Source organism: Neoarius graeffei, chromosome 28, assembly GCF_027579695.1.
Source record: "Neoarius graeffei isolate fNeoGra1 chromosome 28, fNeoGra1.pri, whole genome shotgun sequence".
In the NCBI taxonomy this organism is placed as follows: domain Eukaryota; kingdom Metazoa; phylum Chordata; class Actinopteri; order Siluriformes; family Ariidae; genus Neoarius; species Neoarius graeffei.
In genome coordinates this window covers 46,286,214-46,307,311 of record NC_083596.1, presented here as the reverse complement: position 1 = coordinate 46,307,311, position 21,098 = coordinate 46,286,214, and the positions used below count along the sequence as shown (strand labels likewise).

The window sequence follows — 21,098 nt, the reverse complement described above, 5'->3', positions numbered from 1 at the left end:
ACTTGAACTGTGGGCTAGATCTTATTCCCACTCATCCATGTCTCATCAACCCCAAGGACATGTAGTTACACGGCTATCTGCACTCTATCATTTATACAGTGATGCTTATTATTGTTAAAACAATATCTGAAGTGTTATTTGTAAAATAACAAAATATATTGTTCTAGACTTTCAAACACTATTGTAAGATTTTATTTTAATTTTATCTAATAGTGGATGGTACAATAATTACAAACACTACCAGAATCAGCACATTCCAGTTGTAGCTGTAGTCATACAGTAATTATAATCATTCTTGTAATAGTAATTTCAATAAACGTTTAATGTTCAGTTCGGGCGGCACGGTGGTGTAGTGGTTAGCGCTGTCACCTCACAGCAAGAAGGTCCGGGTTCGAGCCCCGTGGCTGGCAAGGGCCTTTCTGTGTGGAGTTTGCATGTTCTCCCTGTGTCCGCGTGGGTTTCTTCCGGGTGCTCCGGTTTCCCCCACAGTCCAAAGACATGCAGGTTAGGTTAACTGGTGACTCTAAATTGACCGTAGGTGTGAATGGTTGTCTGTGTCTGTGTCAGCCCTGTGATGACCTGGCGACTTGTCCAGGGTGTACCCCGCCTTTCACCCGTAGTCAGCTGGGATAGGCTTCAGCTTGCCTGCAACCCTGTAGAACAAGATAAAGTGGCTACAGATAATGAGATGAGATGTTCGGTTCCCTTTTCATTTATTCTCGATTCAAAGGCATAGCTGAGTCAAACAGGTTGATCAGTGTGTAACTGACAATAACAATTTTATCCAAAATAGTTTTTCCTGCCTTAGTCGATTTATTTCCGTTTCACATGCGTGCAGCTGTTGTAAAGTTCAGTGTGTGTGTGTAGAACTCTCTTGAACTGTAGGTTCATTTCTACACTCTGGTTGCATGGTGACATTTTGCACAGGACTGGGTTCCTTTGATAACAGAAACAAAGTTCCAGCATTATTATTATTGTTATTATAATACTCATTCAAAACTCTACAGCTTAATATACCCTAAGTTATTAATTCCTCTACTACTAGAACTTTTCTTTCTTTTTTTAAAGATATTTTTTGGGCTTTTTTTCACCTTTTATTGGATAGGACAGTGTAGAGACAGGAAATGAGCAGGAGAGAGACGGGGAGGGATCGGGAAATGACCTCGGGTCGGAATCGAACCCGGGTCCCCGAATTTATGGTGTGGCGCCTTATCCACCCTAGCCACGACGCCCCGGAACTTTTCTTTCTGAATGTGTTTGCATATCTTGGTGTTATGGTTTTGTGAATTTATGATACCATAAGGCTGGGAGATTTTTTTTCGAGGACTGCTAATAGCTAACATTTTGTATAATTCATTTCTTGCAGCATGGCACAAGTTAAAAAGAATAATAAGCATAGTCAATCTCTAAAATGATATTAACACAGCACACCAAGCCAAAATGTATGTACATCAAGTACGAAGACTAAATAATAATCTTTATTTATTCCAGGGTTTACAGTATCTTATCCTCCTGTTTATTAAGATGCTTAAAAATATTAATTTAAATTAATTAGTTTGTGCCTTTACCTTAATGAACACAATGTTTGTGATGGTATGAATATAAAAGCAGGGCAAATTACATTTACAAAAAAAAAAATTAAAGCTATTAAAATTGTAAAATCGCCCAACAATGAACAGGCTGTGGATAACAGCGGAGCTCCCCATGCGCAAAGTACATGGAGCACTTCAAAAAGTTCTCGGCCTCATCCAGAAAATGTCACCAGAGAAAGACTGTTCTTGCATTATTTTTCAGCATGGTCTCCTTTAACATCAGTGTACTTGGTCCACCAGTGTTCAAGCTTTGCTATCCTTTTGCGGAAGGTCACATATTGAGCCTCCAGATCCTCCTCAACAGCATGGATGACTTCATCTCTCTGAAAATGGCGACCATGCAAGTGGGATTTCAGTTTGGGAAACAGACGGTGCCAGGTCGGGTGAGTAAGGTGCACGGAGCAAAAGCCACGTTTGGTTGCTTCTGCCCCTGCCACCTGTGCTGTGTAGACAGGCGCATTGTCCTGGAGCAACAGCACGCCAGCTCAAAGCTTTCCTCTCCTTTTTTTTTTTTTCTTTGATTGCTTCTTTCATTTGAGTTTTTGTTGACAGTGGTATAAGATTAGATTAGATAAAACTTTATTGATCCCTTTGGGCGGGTTCCCTCAGGGAAATTAAGATTCCAGCAGCATCATTACAGATAAACAGAGAAAAGAAATAGAGAAAACTTCTAGATAAATTATTTACATATACAAATATAAAAAGAATAAGATATGGGGAAGAGAGGAGGGGGGGTAGATATATATTGCACATTGTCCGGTATTGCTTATTGTTAGGCTAGGCTACTGCTCCTTCCCATCCTCTGTCCTCCTGTTACCCCTCCCCCCCAGAGAGGAGTTGTACAGTCTGATGGCATGAGGGACAAAGGAGTCTTTTATAAGGCTTTATATAGTATAGTTACGCCCCTTGTTTCTGGGTGAGGCCGAGAACTTTTTGAAGTACCCTCGTAATGCATCGACCTGACTTTTGATGGCTTTTGTCCGTCCGGCCGTACGAACAACGAACATGTACCACCACAGGGCACCGGTTCATAAGTGCAAGGCAACATATCTCATAAACATTTGATCTCTAGACAACAAAATTTGTATCTTTTATTTACACAAGATAGATGGAGGTTTTGGGTGGCACGGTGGTGTAGTGGTTAGCGCTGTCGCTTCACAGCAAGAAGGTCCTGGGTTCGAGGCCGGCGAGGGCCTTTCTGTGCGGAGTTTGCATGTTCTCCCCGTGTCCGCGTGGGTTTCCTCCGGGTGCTCCGGTTTCCCCCACAGTCCAAAGACATGCAGGTTAGGTTAACTGGTGACTCTAAATTGACCGTAGGTGTGAATGTGAGTGTGAATGGTTGTCTGTGTCTATGTGTCAGCCCTGTGATGACCTGGCGACTTGTCCAGGGTGTACCCCGCCTTTCGCCCGTAGTCAGCTGGGATAGGCTCCAGCTTGCCTGCGACCCTGTAGAACAGGATAAAGCGGCTACAGATGATGAGATGGAGGTTTTATCCAGCACTTATTTTTCATTTGATTTTTAAAAAATGTGGTTGTTAAGGTTTTTTTTTAAATAACTTTACAAACACATTTTACACTCAGCGGGAGCTCTGCTTTTATGGAGTGCCTAAATCTCTATATTAAATTGCAAAAACACCCAGACGGAAAGATCAAACAATATCAGCTGGCTCGACAGCCAAGTGATAAGCTGATAAGGCAGACAAATCTGACTTCATGTAAAATGAAAGGCTATTCTGATTATGTGCTTATCTGTGTGTAAAATTGACTTTGTTCTGATATAAACTGGTCATACCCTGGCAGCCATGTTACTGCCCTGTTTGATGTAACCTAGTTTCCAATTTTCAAAAGTCTGGATCGTAAGCCAGTCTTGTGCATATGATGAGTTCTGTCTCTGTCATTTGGTTTACAGCAGCTGGGAACAAACACAGTTCTGTTCTATTCGAAGAAGCAGTTTGATTTAGCTAAGAGTGGAAATAACTGAATTATTTCATCTTTATCTTTAAACAGAGATAAAAGAGGACCATCGGGCCATGCAGGAAAACACTTCATATGTTGATCAGGCATGCATTGGGGCGGCAATGGTTCCTGGAGCTTCAGTGGCCCAGCTAAAGGGCTGTATATCCTTTGATTCGGGTCATGCTGCAAAGTTGGAGAAGGCTGATCAATGTGCTCACCCCAAGTCCGACACCGAGCAACAGTTTAGCTCCGATTCTCTCTCAATGGCCCAGTCAAAGTTGCTGGAGGACTGGAGACCTGAACCACTGGAGCATCAGAGCTGCCCATCAGACTCGTATGCTTCCTCTGGCAGCTCTGCTCTGGGTAAGTTTTGGTGTAAAGCACAGATACATTGCTTTACCTGTCTTGGATTGTTGCTGAAATCTAACTTTTGATGTTTGTGCTTTTGGAAGTCACACTTGGTGTTCTATGGTATAAACCATGGAAGTGCGTATGTGGGATACCTTGATTTTCCTCCCTTTTTTTTGTCATGCTTCCACTGTATCTTTACATCATTGGTATAACTTAATGATAGAGTAAAGCGTCTTTTGGTGTACATAGTTGCCTAGCAAGTGTTGTCATAATTTGTTTACCATCCCACACCCAAAGCATGAATTCACAAGTTAGGCCTACATTTTAACATGTGTTCAAGCAGGGTTTTGTCTCTATACAGTGAGATACTAGTGCATCTCAAAAAATTAGAATATTGTGAAAAAGTTCAATATTTTCCATCCGTTATTTAAGAAAGTGAAAATGTTATATATTATAGACTCATTACACATAAACTAAAATGTTTCAAGCATTTTTCTATTTTAATTTTAATCAGTATGGCATACAGTACAAAAACATATAAAAAAAAAAAATCTCAAAATATTAGAATATTTCATTTCGAGTTTGAGTAAAACAGTATGAACACAGTGTATCTCTCGGTCTAGTTCAGTACACACAACCACAATCATGGGGAAGACTGCTGACTTGACTGTTGTCCAGAAGATGATCACTGATGCCCTCCACAAGGAGGGTAAGCCACAAAAGGTCATTGCTGAAAAGGGTGGCTGGAAAAGGTGCACAAGCAACAGGGATGGCCGCAGTCTTGAGAGGATTGTCAAGAAAAGTTGATTCAAGAACTTGGGAGAGCTTCACAAGGAGTGGACTGAGGCTGGTGTCCATGTATCAAGACCCATCACGAAAAGACATCTTCAAGAAAGGGGATACAATGTTCGCATTCCTAATATCAAGCTACTCCTGAGCCAGAGACAATGTCAGAAGTGTCTTATCTGGGCTAAGGAGAGAAAGAAATGGACCCTTGCTCAGTGGTCCAAAGTTCTCTTTTCAGATGAAAGTACATTTTGCATTTAATTTGGAAATCACGGTTCTAGAGTCTGGAGGAAGAGTGGAGAGGCACAGAATCCAAGGTGTTTGAAGCCCAGTGTGAAGTTTACACAGTCTGTGATGATTTGGGGTGCCATGTCACCTGCTGGTGTTGGTCCACTGTATTTTATCAAGTCCAAAGTCAACACAGCCATCTACCAGGAGATTTTAGAGCACTTCATGCTTCCATCTGCTGACGAGCTTTTTGGAGATGCTGATTTCCTTTTCCAGCAGGACTTAGCACCTACCCACAGTGCCAAAACTACTACCAAATGGTTTGCTGACCATGATATTACTGTGTTTGATTGGCCAGCCAACTTGCCTGACCTGAACCCCATAGAGAATCTATGGGGTATTGTCAAGAGGAAGATGAGAAACACCCGACCCAAAAATACAGATACGCTGAAGGCCACTATCAAAGCAACCTGGGCTTCAATAACACCTCAGCAGTGCCACAGACTGATCACCTCCATGCCACACTGTATTGATACAGTAATTCATGGTAAAGGAGCCCCAACCAAGTATTGAGTGTATAAATGAATATACTTTTCAGAAGTCGGACATTTCTGTATTGTAAATCCTTTTTTTGATTGATCTTAGGGAATATTCTAATAATTTGAGATACTGGATTTCTGATTTTCATGAGCTATAAGCCATAATCATCAAAATTAAAACAAAAAAGGCTTTAAATATTTCACTTTACATGTAATGAATATAGAATATATGAAAGTTTACCTTTTTGAATTAAATTATGAAAAAAAGGAACTTTTTCATGGAATTCTAATTTTTTGAGATGCACTAGTATACTGTGATATTAAGCAGGTTTTGTTACATAACCTTTAAATTAGTCATTAACCTTATGTTCAGTTTGGATGAGGCTGGCTACTTAAACAGCATTTTTGAACAGAATTGCGTAGTCTAGAGAGAATAGTGTTATGAATGCAATGCTTATGATGATATTTTCCACTTAAAATGCTGCTTAACAAGAGAAATCTGTTTTTGTTTTGAAAATATAATAGCCCTTGTTATAAAAATGTAATATAATGTCTCATCACAAATAACACATTTTTTGTTCTTTGCTTATCTGGTTACCCCAATAGCCAATCCCTCTCTCTATCAAGAAGACCTTCCTGGTGTGGACTTCCTTGCTTCAGCTTCCTCCAGCCAGCCAGACACATGCCACGGACCACCCTCTCTGGGAGATACCGCCTCCCTAAATAACCCCGCCCATAATCCGCTTTTCCCCACTCGCAGCTCTGGACAAGGGCACGGCTTCGGCCAGTCCTTTTCCATGCCAGAGGATGTGTGCAGGCATCGCGGTGTCCTGCAGCCCAAACTAGCCAGCCATCAGCACAAAAGTCCCAGGCGCAGCTTGTATCCTCCTGGGCGGAGTCTGTTTCGCTGTTCACAGTGCGGCCGAGACTTTAACCGCATGGACCACCTCAAGATCCATCAAAGGATCCATACAGGCGAGAAGCCATATGCTTGCACAGAGTGCACCGCACGTTTCCGACACTCGTGGGCGCTCACGCGCCACATCCGCATCCACACAGGCGAGAAGCCGTATTTGTGCACGCAGTGTGGGAAAAGCTTCCGGAATTGCGGTGGGCTGCGCTTCCATCAGAGGATACATGCCCGGCAAAGTGGCCTGACAAATATTAGACCAAATTTAGAGGGTTATGGGAGGACATGAGGGAAAATCTTATGACTTCTCCATATAGAAGAAAAGAGACAGTGGATGAATTAGGTGGCAGAGTATGAATTTGGGTCGTGACGAAAGGTGGCAAAATGACAATCATCAAAATAAAAATGTATTAAGATTTTACCATTGTTTTACACATTTATGAAGCTATGACATGACAAATCCAAATGCAGTAGATTTCTGGGATCAAATACAGTTGGGTCCATAAATATTTGGACAGGGGCAACATTTTTCTAATTTTGGTTCTGTACATTACCACAATGAATTTTGAACAAAACAATTCAGATGCAGTTGAAGTTCAGACTTTCAGCTTTAATTCAGTGGGTTGAACAAGATGATTGCATAAAAATGTGAGGAACTAAAGCATTTTTTAAAACACAATCCCTTCATTTCAGGGGCTCAAAAGTAATTGGACAAATTAAATAATTGTAAATAAAATGTTAATTTCTAATACGTGGTTGAAAACCCTTTGTTGGCAATGACTGCCTGAAGTCTTGAACTCATGGACATCACCAGACGCTGTGTTTCCTCCTTTTTAATGCTCTGCCAGGCCTTTACTGCAGCGGTTTTCAGTTGCTGTTTGTTTGTGGGCCTTTCTGCCTGAAGTTTAGTCTTTAACAAGTGAAATGCATGCTCAATTGAGTTGACTGACTTGGCCATTCAAGAATATTCCACTTCTTTGCTTTAATAAACTCCTGGGTTGCTTTGGCTTTATGTTTTGGGTCATTGTCCATCTGTATTATGAAACGCCGACCAATCAGTTTGGCTGCATTTGGCTGGATTTGAGCACACAGTATGTCTCTGAATACCTCAGAATTAATCCGGCTGCTTCTGTCCTGTGTCACATCAATAAACACTAGTGACCCAGTGCCACTGGCAGCCATGCATGCCCAAGCCATCACACTGCCTCCGCTGTGTTTTACAGATGATGTGGTATGCTTTGGAGCTTTTTTTCTTTCCATCATTCTGGTAGAGGTTGATCTTGGTTTCATCTCTTCAAAGAATGATTCTTCCAGAACTGTGCTGGCTTTTTTAAATGTTTTTCAGCAAAGTCCAATCTAGCCTTTTTATTCTTGAGGCTTATGAGTGGCTTGCACTGTGCAGTGAACCCTCTGTATTTACTTTCATGCAGTCTTCTCTTTATGGTAGATTTGGATATTGATACGCCTACCTCCTGGAGAGTGTTGTTCACTTGGTTGGCTGTTGTGAAGGGGTTTCTCTTCACCATGGAAATTATTCTGCGATCATCCACCACTGTTGTCATCTGTGGGCATCCAGGTCTTTTTGCATTGATGAGTTCACCAGTGCTTTCTTTCTTTCTTTCTTTCTTTCTTTCTCAGGATGTACCAAACTATAGATTTTGCCACTCCTAATATTGTAGCAATTTCTCGGATGGGTTTTTTCTGTTTTCGCAGCTTAAGGATGGCTTGTTTCACCTGCATGGAGAGCTCCTTTGACCGCATGTTTTCTTCACAGCAAAATCTTCCAAATGCAAGCACCACACCTCAAATCAACTCCAGGCCTTTTATCTGCTTAATTGAGAATGACATAATGAAGGAATTGCCCACACCTGCCCATGAAATAGCCTTTGAGTCAATTGTCCAATTACTTTTGGTCCCTTTCAAAACAGGGTGGCACATGTTAAAGAGCTGAAACTCCTAAACCCTTCATCTAATTTTAATGTGGATACCCTCAAATGAAAGCTGAAAGTCTGGACTTTGTCCATTATATAACTATAACTTGAATATGTTTCAGTAAACAGGTAAAAAAAACAAAATTTGTGTCAGTGTCCAAATATATATGGACCTAACTGTATATGGTTGTCTGGTATTCCCCAGTTCTCGCGCGTATATTTGTGTTTGAAGACGAACTGTGTGGACCCAAGCTGCCTTTTTCTTTTTGCAACTTGGGTGTGGTGTTTTGTGTTTGATTTGTGAAGTAAATTTGAGTATAATAGTTTTTTTTTTTCATGGTTTTCTGAACCAATGAATGGATACCTAGATGCTTTCAAGATGCTTGTCTTCCACTTGGAGATGGCCACACAGAAATTAGTGGGCCACATGTACTTGTGCAGTATCATGGGTGGCATAGTGGCTATCAAAACGACTGGCCAGCAGGACCATGCTGAGCACTTTTCAGAAGATGGATGACCCTTTTTGTGTGTGTTTAACTAATTTTTTAAAGGAGTGTGAGGAAGGTGTTTTATAAACTATATCAATTATTGTTCTGATTTTTATATGAATGAATTAAACCTGGGAATCTTATTTTCACTGGAACTCTCCAAATATTAGAAATGTGATGATTAATTTGGTATTTATAAGGAAGTTTTCCTTCAACAGAACATACAGCTAACTATGGCTACGTTTACACTAGACCGTATCTGTCTCGTTTTCTTCGCGGACGCACTGTCCGTTTACATTAACCCCCCTGAAAAAGCGGGGAAACGGGAATCCGCCAGCGTCCACGTATTCAATCTAGATCGTATCAGCTCCGGTGCTGTGTAAACATTGAGAATACGCGAATACGCTGTGCTGAGCTCTAGCTGGCGTCTCATTGGACAACGTCACTGTGACATCCACCTTCCTGATTCGCTGGCGTTGGTCATGTGACGCGACTGCTGAAAAACGGCGCAGACTTCCGCCTTGTATCACCTTTCATTAAAGAGTATAAAAGTATGAAAATACTGCAAATACTGATGCAAATACTGCCCATTGTGTAGTTATGATTGTCTTTAGGCTTGCCATCCTTCCACTTGCAAGTAATAAGTGATCTGCGCTGGGATCTCACACACAGCGGCTCAGTCCCGAATCGTGGCTTGTTCACTTCACTCGCGCGCTCTGTGAGCTGCGCAGGGCCGGAGTGCGCACCCTCCAGAGGGCACTCGCTGTTCAGGGCGGAGTGATTTGGAGCGCAGGATGCCTGCGGAGCCGAGCGTATCCGCGTATTGGTGTTGCTGTGTGCACGGCTAACGGTTTTAGTGTCAACGCGAATCGTTTTAAGAACGTTAATCCGATGATCCGCTGATTCGACGTAATGTAAACGTAGCCTAATTTTGAAGGGTGTGATGCCATATATTTTCATACTTGTCTAGGAAAAGACTCCTAGATCTGTTCTTAATTACACTTCGGGGCAAGACAGCAACTTGCTCTAAAAGCAGCCTTTATTCTTGGGGATGTGGATTTATATCGCACTCCTGAAACTGATCTCTGTTTTGTAGATACAGTAATTTTGCCGGCATGTTTTCCGAAAATCTGTATGTATCAGGAATGTTTCTACAGTGCATGTTGTCATTCTGTTGTGACAAAGTGGTTTGATATGTGACCAAGTAGACACTTTACTGTTAACTCCCCCCCCCCTTTTTTTTTAAAGCTGCTTTAAGTGCCTAACAACAAGATGTTACCTTGAAATTGTTTCTCTCTGTCCAACATGAATTTGTCTCATTCCAGATGTCGTATTTATCACAACAGTGGAATTAAAGAGTCTCCGACTGCCCTTTAACGAGATGTTGGATATTGCATGTGAACAACTTCTAAAGAGTTTCCAATTCTGTTCGAAGAACAGCATAATCCAAGTGATTTATTTAAAGCAAGACGGCCTTCGATTTCATAAAATCGTGAAATTTAGTTCCCTCTGAAATTTGGTCATCGTGATGTGTATTTCTGTAATAGCTCAAAAAAATCGGCCATTCTGTGGCTGGGAAGTAATTTATTATAAGGGGATTCCTTAGCAAATAATGTGCATGAAATCGCGCACTTTGCACAGTCAAGCAGACAGAGGAAGTCCGGTGTGCACATGTGCAAGTTTACCTTTGACCGGGCACTGACCCAGTTACGTCATTTTGCCGTGAGACGAGGAGCTAATTATAACATTCGCATTGCAAGTTCAGTACTCAAGTTGAGACAGAAAATATGACCGAGCCAATGGATCCTACACGTCAAATGCTGGTTAGTAAGTTTCTCCCTATTGTAAATATTGTAATTAGTGAAGAACATGCTGAAATTAGCCCAAATATGTATCTTTTTGAGGCGAACTTGAGCCTGGCCACTCATCTTGTTGAAGTCCGTTTTAATTGAGTGTCTTCTAGCCAATATTTGTTAATCCATAATTAAATTTATATATTGATTTCACAGTGTAAATATTATTCCTGTGCATTAGATAATTTACATAGAAGTTCCTTTTTTTTTTCATTGCGATGGTGAAGATTGCTGAGCGAAAATGTGTGTAATTAATTAGACTATACACCAATATTGCACAACTTGTGGTGAACAACCTCTCGATTCACGATCATACTGTGCAGTTTATTTCGTTGAGCAAGACAGTATACAGTTCTTTTTCACTGTGACATTGGCGGCGTTGTCAAGCGCCCGTTTGGAATGGAGCGCGAGGCTGGTGTGTGTGTGTGGGGTGAGAGGATCTTTTCCCCTGGTTGAAATCACATCGGTACAGTGGCACACAGTTTATTTTGAAACTGCTGAAAAGCGTGTTTTTTGTTAAATGACAGTTAAAAAATAAAAACTAAAGTGACATTGATCCCGCCTGCCTGTTATTCATCTTTTTTATTTTTGTGTTTGCTCATGTTTTTGCCAGACATAGTGATCAGAAGTAACAGTTTGGAGAATACGAACCCTCCTCTGTCTTTGTAATGCCGCTAATAGACTTTCCTAAACTCGACTTTAGTATAACCTTGTGAATTTCCAGTAGAACCCACCCGTTTCAGACAGGAGCCCGAGGAGAGAAAAAAAATCTCTAGTTTGATTTGAAGGAGTGATTTTATAAAAAATCACCAATATTTATTAGTTTGCTCCTGCGCTTCCTTTCCTTTGCAATACAGGGTCTTTTCTTCTCACTTTCCGTTACTGTAGCTGGTCTTCTGTGTTTCATGCGCACACTCACGGGCTCCATTGTTCTCTCAGGTTGCAAATTTGTATCCCACAATGGTTGTGAATGGGGAAACCCCCATGTCATGCATGACGTAGTATCTTGGTTTAGATTACAGTGAGGCAAGAAAAAAAATGGCGGAGAATTTAGGGCCACAGGGCTCTAAATTCATTAATTGTTCTTTTAGGGGGGAAAAAAAGTCATAAAATTTGAAGTCTGTGATTCGAATTCAGTAGCCACTAAAAAAAAAATAATTGGGTGTCAGAGAAAATTCATTTTATGGCGTAAATTCAAAAAATCCGAAAGGGAGTCTACCTTTTAAGTGATCAGATTTTCTGTTTTAAAAAAAATGGAAACAGAATCTGGAAAGCAGGTAAGTGTCAAGTTTATTTGTATAGCGCTTTTAACAATAAACATTGTCGCAAAGCAGCTTTACAGAATTTGAACGACTTAAAACATGAGCTAATTTTATCCCCAATCTATCCCCAATGAGCAAGCCTGTGGCGACAGTGGCAAGAAAAAAACTCCCTCAGACGACATGAAGAAACCTCGAGAGGAGCCAGACTCAAAAGGGAACCCATCCTCATTTGGGCAACAACATGACTATAACATTAACAGTTTTAACATGAAGACAGTTTCGTTGATGTTATAATTCTTCATTGATGGAAATTTTAGTGCAAAACTGTTTCATGATAACTGCAGTCCTAAAGTTAGCAAGTCAACTGTAGTCCTCAGCCATAAAAGCATTACTGTAAGAGTCCAGAGCATCCTCCAGGTCAGGGCCGGCTCTAGGTCTTTGGCTGCCCTAAGCGAGATTGAGTTTTGGCGCCCCCCCCAGGGAAAAAACCCTCTAATAACATATAAATAACACTTTAATCTAATCACTCTATTCTTTTACTATTAAACAATGTACGGTGCATGGACAATAAACAAGAAGTCATTTTTATCTTTCATTATTGTTATTATTGTTATCATTATTCACATAAAGTGTCACAAAGTAAAATGACCACACAAATTCAATACATATCTCCATATAATGGGCAAAAACTCTTCCGCACCCTGTTCAAAGTGTAGTGCATGGACAATAAACAAATTATTTTTAGTTTCTTTTTTGCTATTAAAAGTTGTCATCTCTGAAGAATTAACAAATTAAATGAATAAAAAATTCAACAATTCTAAATTGTGCAAACTTAAGCACCCTGTTAGGACATCAATGGGCTGTATTTTCAAACAAAAGTGCTATTATGGGTACTTTGTTATTGAAGTAACATTACAATGGGACTCGTCTGGTCTTCCTAATGGCAAATTCCTTGATATCATCATCAAATTATATTTCTCTTGAGATCTCTTGGTTGATGCTCATTAGAGCAAGCCCATTCAGACGTTCTTGACTCATTGTTGACCTTAAGTATGTCTTCAGCAGTTTTAATTTTGAAAAGCTTCTTTCAGCAGAAGCTACTGTCACAGGTAGTGTAACAGCAGAGGTAAGGAGCGCGTATTTCTACATCCCCAGCCGCATCAGAGGTGTTGTAAAAAAGGTTTTCAACCTTTCATGAGCCAGGGTGCACTTTTTTCAATGAAAAAAATCTCAAGGCACATCACCAATAGAAAATGTTGACTGAAACTAAAACGCTGTTGCCAATATTTACAATATACAGTCATTCTATAATTTTCCATGGTACACTTGGTGATCTCTCACGGCACACTAGTGTTCCGCGGTACTAGAGTTCGGCAGCACAGTGGTTGAAAACACTGTACACCACTGATGCACTTGGTAACATCTCCATTCAATAACTCCATCCCTCCTTTTTGGTGGGGTTCTGGTCGCCCTTGGCGCCCCTGGGCACACTTTGCGCTCGCCGGCGCTGGTAAAGAGAACACATCTGAGTGCTTGTTTCGTTTCCCTGCAGTCTTGACGCACTGAGATTGTTTCTTGTTTTCAGCGCGTTTATTATATTTTCCTCCAGGAAGCTCTTCGCAACATGGTTGCTTGAATGAGCTGCTAAACTGTCATTTTAATGAGAACACAGATCAACAAAGCAACTTTGTTTTATTTAAAAAAAAAAAAGTGCCAGGCACCATTGGAATATCTCGCTGCGAAACGTGTTGGTGCATAAAAGACCTTTACTTCAGCCCAGACTGCTCAACGACACCGACAGACTGCTCCAAGTGCAGCCATATTCAAAACAAGCAACAGATCTATGTCAGTTATCTACGTTATGCAAAAACACTCTTTAGCCAACAACACTTAGGCTATTACATGGCCAAAACAGATAATAGCCGCAGATGCGCACTTGCGCGAACCACTGTTGAGCGCTTATTGTTTCATGATTAACAACCCCCACCCCACCCCGCTTTTTTTGACAAATCGCACCCTGACTACATGCTTTGCTGTACAATTAAATTAGGCTAAGACATTATAATGCTGACTCGTTTTCAGAATAGTGGAAGTCATAATTTTTCTCCCCCCATTTCTGTGCCCCTGGATGGACGCAGCACCCTTAGCATTTGCCTATATTGCCTATGCCACGGGCCGGCTCTGCTCCAGGTGTAACCCTCAACTGTCCTCATGGGGCCGTCCTCCACAGGAGCGATGCGATAAAACTCCGACCAGACACAGGGCACCAGGATGGATCAAGCAGGTCCGAGGGGCAGAAGAGGCCAGCATCCCAACCCCAGGACCAACACGCAACCCGGAGGGACAGATTGGGGGGGGGGGGAAGAAAACACATGTTGTTAGGTATGCCCTAAAAATGACAAGTATTAAATCTGTGTGGTAGGCTCGCAGAGACGAGAGTTTTGACATCAGGCATAACACACAACAATGGCATGTTAATATGGTTAAAAAAATATCATGACCTGCTCTGGCTAGTGTATATTCTGACTCAAAATAACAATATGAATGTAGAATATTTTAGTTCTGAGTTTACAAAAATAGTTTGTTTAGAATATTTGAATATAGTCTCAAATATACTGTCACCATGTTTAAATTTTCCCAATATAGATAGAGATATAGATATAGACACACACAGCTCTGAGAGATCTCCTATGTCCAGCTCGTCAGGTTTGAAATCGTTGCCGTGCTGCTGTGGGTGCGGAGCAAGTCAGGGACCGGAAATTGTTTTCGTCCTTTTCGCATTCCTCTCTGTTCCTTAGGCAGATAAAACAGTATTTATGTTTGCACTGTGGGCATCTCATATACATGCACCCTGTCTCATGCATCATTATATTGTGGCATTTGGGACAGGCTCGGAAAAGGGGGCAGCCGCACACTTCGCTTAACGAATCCGTGACTCGGTCACAGGTGAGCAGCAATGAGATGACGGGACACGACCGGTTGGTGCAGGTGCCATCAGGGCAAGGGTACAGGCAGTGCTCACACAGTGGTGTGGCAGAGCATCGTGTGCACTGCAGTAGCGAAGTGGTACATCCTGCTGGAACCACTGCAGGCTTTAGGAAGGAGGAACACACTGGGCACTATAGAGCACAGGCAAAAAATAGATAAAAATGCATTAGAGCAGTGTCCTTGTTGCGCTTTCCTTAGATCTCAAAAGTACACATCAGATCTGTCACACCAGAGCACCTTCCCTTGCAATTTAATTTTATATAGCATAATTTGATGCATTTTGTTTCCCATCATCTATAGGAATATCATAAATCAAATATTTATTAAATGTATATATAATGCTCCAAAGCAACATATTTTATACAAGTGTTGTATTCTCAAATCTGCATTTTTTTTGTCTTTTTAACTTCAAATGAAAGTGAATGTTTCAAATGTCCACCCATTACAATATAAGAAATAACTTGTTTCACAGACATCCTACTACACGTCAGTCTTTTATTAATTGGAAATTGTAATCACTGGCAAATTACTGTGGTATAAGACGAAATAAACACTTCAGGATTTCCTGTTCTAGGAAAATACTCAAGTCTGAATCCCAAACAGATGTTAATTATTTTCTTATAATGACATGCAACCAAGTTACTCTGTATGAGTATGGTAGTTCACATAAGTTTTGATGTGAATTATTTGTATCAATACTGTACTATTAAAAAAAAAAAAGTCAGGAATCTTTAAAGGTCCCATGGCATGAAATTTTCACTTTGAGGTTTTTTAACGTTAAAATGAGTTCCTCTGACCTTCTTAAGTCACCCCAGTGGCTAGAAATTTCATAATGTGTAAACCAAACTATGCCCGACATTTGAGAATGGCGCGTCAAAACGGCGCGTTGATAAGCTCTTCCCTTTACTACGTCAGCAAGGGAGCTGATCCCCACGCCCCCCCTCTAGATTCCCACCCACTGTATGGATTGCCCCGCCCAGTTGTAGTGAGGAGACCATAGAGGGAGGACACAACAACATGGCACCACCTAAGCGAGCGAAACATGGAAATTGCGCTGTACATGGATGTGACAACACAGAAAAGAGTCTTTACTGCCGACGGGAGAGCCCCTGAAGACGCAGTGGCTTAATTTTATTTACTCCAATAATACGCCGTCGAGTCTACCTAAGACGGTGTATGTTTATCGGAAGCATTTTCCTGAGGAATGTTTCCACAACTTGGGACAGTACAGGGCAGGTTTTACACATCAACTGTCACTGAAGCCTGGGTCCGTACCAAGCATCCCTGCTGCATCAGCCACAAACACCGAAACAAGTAAGTGTATAACTGTTAAGTCGTTTTGCCATGTTTTAAAATCGGTGCGTTTGCGATGGCTACATTAGTTGTGCAGCTAACCGCTTCCTGCAGTTAGCCAGGTACTCTGCGCTACCTCTGTTATAATAGCCAATCAAAACAGTTTTTACAAAGACACCCACATTCTTTTTTTTAAGTCACTCGTTCATTTTATTTGTTTGTTTGTTCAGTAAAAACCCAAACATTTGTTGAATTTATTTTGTTTCCTCGCGTCGCACCTTAATGACGTCAGCGCGCGGTATTTTTCCCTGATTCTGGGCCGGGGTGTCGTGAGTGGTAGAGCAGCTCCATCGCTGCGATCCACTGAAAGTCAGCCCTAGATCCAATTTTTTGTCGGGAGCCGAGGTCGCGCGGGCGGCCCTCCAGCGGCACCGGCCGCCCGTGAAGGCAGCAGTTCTCCCAGGGGCGAGTTGGGGGGGAGGAAACGGCAAAGTCCCCACTCCTCCATGGTATAACTGCTCAGTTTTACCATGGGCCTCAGGCTGAAAAAAAACCGACAAAGTCCCAGTTTTACCATGGGCTCGAGTTGTACCATTTTTTTTTTTAGACAGGGCGGACGGACCAGGGCATTCGCCCACCTGGCCGTGCCCGACGAGGAGCGCTCTCGGCCGGCTTGGGAGGCAGACGGCAGCCCCTCCCCCCATGGCACACCCCCACCCTCTACCCTTCCCCGCCTCCTGCTTCTCATTAGCAAAACGACACACTGGGAAAAGCGCTGAAATGGGGCTTTCTTCCAGGAGGCTATATCTACGTTCTGAGGGTTCATTTCGAGAAAGGCTGCGGATATAACATCCGGAAGCCTCCACGATCCCGTTTAAAGCATCAACAAACCACCATGCCATGGGACCTTTTAACAATTTCTCCCCCTGGGTTGTCCTGCTGGGCCAAGGCCTTACAGAGTGTTCTACTAACAATGAGTTCCAAACTACAACCGTTTTAGAAAATGAAGAACCCTTGATGACAGAACCCATCAACTGTCCAGCCATTATCTGGAACCGCTTATCCTGTGCAGGGTTGCAGGCAAGCTGGAGCCTATCCCAGCTGACTATGGGCGAGAGGCAGGGTACACCTTAGACAAGTTGCCAGGTTATCACAGGGCTGACACATAGAGACAAACATTCACACCTACAGTCAATTTAGAGCTACCAGTTAACCTAACCTGCATGTCTTTGGACTGTGGGGGAAACCCACACAGACAACATGCAAACTCCACACAGAAAGGTCCCTGTCGGCTGCTGGGCTCGAACCCAGGACCTTCTTGCTGTGAGGCGACAGTGCTAACCACTACACCACTGTGCCGCCCCCCCCATCGAATATCCCTTTTTAAAAAAAAAGTGTAATCAAATGAAGCACAAGTTTGTGCAGGTAGCTTAACAAAACACAAGTACCAACAGAGATCAGCATCTCTACATGGATGGATATGCGAATATGAAAGCATTTCTGTCCTGCTCACCTTTCGGCGGTCACCTTGCTCTTCAGGTTGTGGCAGTATCTCCGCAGAGGAGCTGTTCATTGTTATCTGTGCATAAAATATGAACCGTATTTAAGAGTTGAGTACTGTATACACTTAAAACCTTGGCCTGTAACAGGACTAAAAGGTGAACACTACTGCTGCTAGGAAGTAGCCTCTTACCTGCAGTGATGTGGGATTTTCTTTGTTAATTGGATCATCTTGTGATGAAGCTAGAAAAAATTGGGTATTTGTTAGCGTTTGTTTACAAATTCATTATTATTCATTTGCTTCAACTGAATATGCAGGATCAGTTTCACTTTATCATAGCTGAGTGGCGCAGCATTAATAAAGCAAAAGTGAAAGCAATTGTTGTTGTTTTTGCCAACCAAAATGTGATTTTTCATCTCTTCAGTCACCTATAATTAGGAATGTATCAGACCTTTAATCTAGAGTGCTGTGCAAAAGGCTTGTGCAAAGATGCCTTCAAAAATTAAATGTTTTTACACTGATATAAAATACTGTACTGTAAAGAGCAGTAAACAGTAATAAATGAAACAAAGTCAGTATTTGGTCTGGCAACACTTTGCTTTTAAAAAAAAAATAGTAGTTTTATAAGGAATGAGCTGCAAGTTGTGTGGGTTTTTTTTCTTTCTTTTTATGGGAATCTTCCAGAACCAGCCACTGCACAAAATTCTGGAGATTTTGATGATCACACTTGCTTCTTATTTTTGCATAAACACCTAGCAGACTTCATTATGTTTCTTTACTGTCGTACAAACATTTTTTGCATTTTGTACTGGGGAAAACTATCCATCCATCCATCCATTATCTCTAGCTGCTTTATCCTGACAAACATTCACACCTACGGTCAATTTAGAGTCACCAGTTAACCTAACCTGCATGTCTTTGGACTGTGGGGGAAACTGGAGCACCCGGAGGAAACCCACACGGACACGGGGAGAACATACAAACTCCGCACAGAAAGGCCCTCGCCGGCCACGGGGCTCGAACCCGGACCTTCTAGCTGTGAGGCGACAGCGCTGACCACTACACCACCGTGCCGCCCTTAATGTGGCTTTGAGTTTATGGAATTGACGTGGCAGAAACCAGGAAATTATATTTGGACATTTTGCTGTAAATTGCACAGCAATTGGTGGACTTAACCCTTCACGACTGCACAAAGCATAATACACACTACCGTTCAAAAGTTTGGGGTCACTTTGAAATGTCCTTATTTTTGAAAGAAAAGCACTGTTCTTTTCAATGCAGATCACTTTAAACTAATCAGAAATCCACTCTATACATTGCTAATGTGGTAAATGACTATTCTAGCTGCAAATGTCTGGTTTTTGGTGCAATATCTCCATAGGTGTATAGAGGCCCATTTCCAGCAACTCTCACTCCAGTGTTCTAATGGTACAATGTGTTTGCTCATTGCCTCAGAAGGCTAATGGATGATTAGAAAACCCTTGTACAATCATGTTAGCACAGCTGAAAACAGTTGAGCTCTTTAGAGAAGCTATAAAACTGACCTTCCTTTGAGCAGATTGAGTTTCTGGAGCATCACATTAATTTGTGGGGTCGATTAAATGCTCAAAACGGCCAGAAAAATGTCTCGACTCTATTTTCTATTCATTTTACAACTTATGGTGGGAAATAAAAGTGTGACTTTTCATGGAAAAAACACAAAATTGTCTGGGTGACCCCAAACTTTTGAACAGTAGTGTATATACACAGAGTCAGTATTATTTGTCCTCACCTACTATCCCTTTAAGAAAAACAGGGCTCTTTGAAAACCGAGAGGCCGACAGTACCTGTTCCTCCCATTCCAGCTTTGATCTCAGGCTTCCGTTTTGTGCCTCTCGAGCGCCGCTCGCGCTGCCGTCTTCCTCGGTCGCGGTATGTGGCAGAGTGAAAACGGAAGTCAGGTTGTCTCCACTGGCGGCTCGTTAATAGGGGCGATTTGGGCGACGCACTCCCAAACGGGGAGGGAGATTTTTTTTTTTTTTAATCTACTCCTACTACCAACAGTAATGTCACTGTCCAATCAGGCTAAGGTCGCGCCTGGTGTAGCCACGCCCTTTTGGGGCGATTTCTGTCAGGTTCAGATTTGCCCCAAAATCTCTGACAGGCAGCTGGGCCATAAAAGGTTCACGCTGCACGTTCACGTGAAGAACCGGACCCTGGGCCATTAAACTTCATGCTTGGATGTTCACGTGTTGCGTCTGTTCTTCTTTGACCGCAATATGGACTCTTCGGATGACGACGATTGCCTCATTCTGCTTTTACTGAGACAGAGGAAGAGAAAAAGGAACAGAATTTGGAGCCGAGAACACTTCCTTCTGAGAGAAACCCGTGGTGAATTTCACCGAACATTCTATAATCTGCTTGACAATCCCGATGAAGAACTATTTTTCAATTATACCATTCAATTATATTTTTTCTGAAGTTTTCCCCTGAAAGCATAGAGTTATCTCCCTAGACCCGTTCTGATTGGCTGGCGCGGCGGTGACCGCATGCATTGACTGGAATTTCCATCTTCACGCCTAGAAAAAAGTGTGCATGTTCATTTCACGCTTCACGCGTGAAGTGTGCAGCGTGCAACGTGAACGCCGTTCTATGGCCCAGAGCAAGTCATGTTACGTTTGTCCACTTTTCTTTACACGCGTGTAGCGTGCAGCGTGAACCTTCTATGGCCCAGCTGCCTAATGGTACGTACGTTTTTTTTTTCGAAAATCCTGCTCCCATTTTCTATTAGGTTTTATGTGCGCGCACAAGCAGCGTGCTTACGTCATACGCCTGTTGTGCCGCGCAAGTGTTGCCAGATTGGTTTTTAGTGCATTTTGGCGGGTTTTGAACATAATTTTGGGCTGGAAAACGCAACTTGTGCGCGAAATGTGTGAACATTCTATGAAGATGGCGGCGAGTGTTGAGTGCAACAATACGATAGCGACTCTGATAGAAGTTCCCTTTAGTCGTCGTACCAATGAGGAGAAAACGGCAATCAAACAGCGAGGACCTCCTAGACCGAATTTAAACATCAAGCAAGTGTCTACGAAGGGGGAGAAGACCTACTCAAGAGGTTTTAACAAGAACTGGTACCACCGCAAAACTTGGCGAGCTGGCTGTGATGTAGTTAATGCTCTTTTTTGCTCCCCTTGCGTTCTTTTCCACTCTGGAAGTAGCACAGCAGACGGTACAGTGATATCTGATATTTGAATTTACTAGGCAAAAGTGTTTTTGTGTGTGTTTTACCAATGGCAGTTTAACATTGCCATGCTTGGAATATTTCAGTAGCCTCAAGTTCTCTCTGACTTGGTGTAAATTAAGCATATTTTCAGTTTTTATATATTGTACAGTATGTGTTCATTGGAGCCAGCAGCACCTTACCTTTTTTCCAACTTGTTA

General features: G+C 42.1%; 2 protein-coding genes across 4 annotated transcripts in view; one reads left to right on the top strand and one right to left on the bottom strand.

Moving 5' to 3' along the window:
* The window catches only part of si:ch211-284e13.5 (uncharacterized protein LOC793850 homolog), a 39,880-nt gene that overhangs the window by 14,079 nt on the left and 4,703 nt on the right, over positions 1 to 21,098 (top strand). The window contains exons 2-3 of one of the 2 annotated variants that reach the window (XM_060912560.1): positions 3,600 to 3,911; positions 6,059 to 11,190. In XM_060912560.1, the coding sequence (XP_060768543.1) occupies positions 3,600 to 3,911; positions 6,059 to 6,651 (905 nt within the window). In that variant the 3' untranslated portion in view covers positions 6,652 to 11,190. Of the gene's footprint in view, positions 1 to 3,599; positions 3,912 to 6,058; positions 11,191 to 21,098 lie in introns of those variants that run through there. The other variant, XM_060912561.1, reaches the window with a different exon arrangement.
* Positions 12,479 to 19,702, bottom strand: LOC132875637 (E3 ubiquitin-protein ligase ARIH2-like). Of its 2 annotated transcripts, none has more exons than XR_009651865.1 (4): positions 19,505 to 19,702; positions 17,871 to 17,920; positions 17,691 to 17,756; positions 12,479 to 16,719 (listed from the first exon to the last, which is right to left on the bottom strand). XR_009651865.1 is itself a non-coding variant. In XM_060912562.1 (4 exons), exons 1-4 carry the CDS (start codon positions 19,515 to 19,517, stop codon positions 14,599 to 14,601), a joined length of 546 nt encoding a protein of 181 aa, XP_060768545.1. In that variant the 5' UTR covers positions 19,518 to 19,702; the 3' UTR covers positions 12,479 to 14,598. The 2 variants fall into 2 exon arrangements, 1 of the variants encoding a protein (XP_060768545.1); XM_060912562.1 differs by having other exon boundaries at positions 12,479 to 15,015.

What these genes read in the sequence shown, in the direction of transcription:
- LOC132875637 (XM_060912562.1), bottom strand. An exon ending in AAAATCCCACATCACTGCAG is followed by an intron (nt 17,757 to 17,870) that starts GTAAGAGGCTAC and finishes TTTTATGCACAG; the next exon opens with ATAACAATGAACAGCTCCTC. An exon ending in AGCAAGGTGACCGCCGAAAG is followed by an intron (nt 15,016 to 17,690) that starts GTGAGCAGGACA and finishes TGTGCTCTATAG; the next exon opens with TGCCCAGTGTGTTCCTCCTT.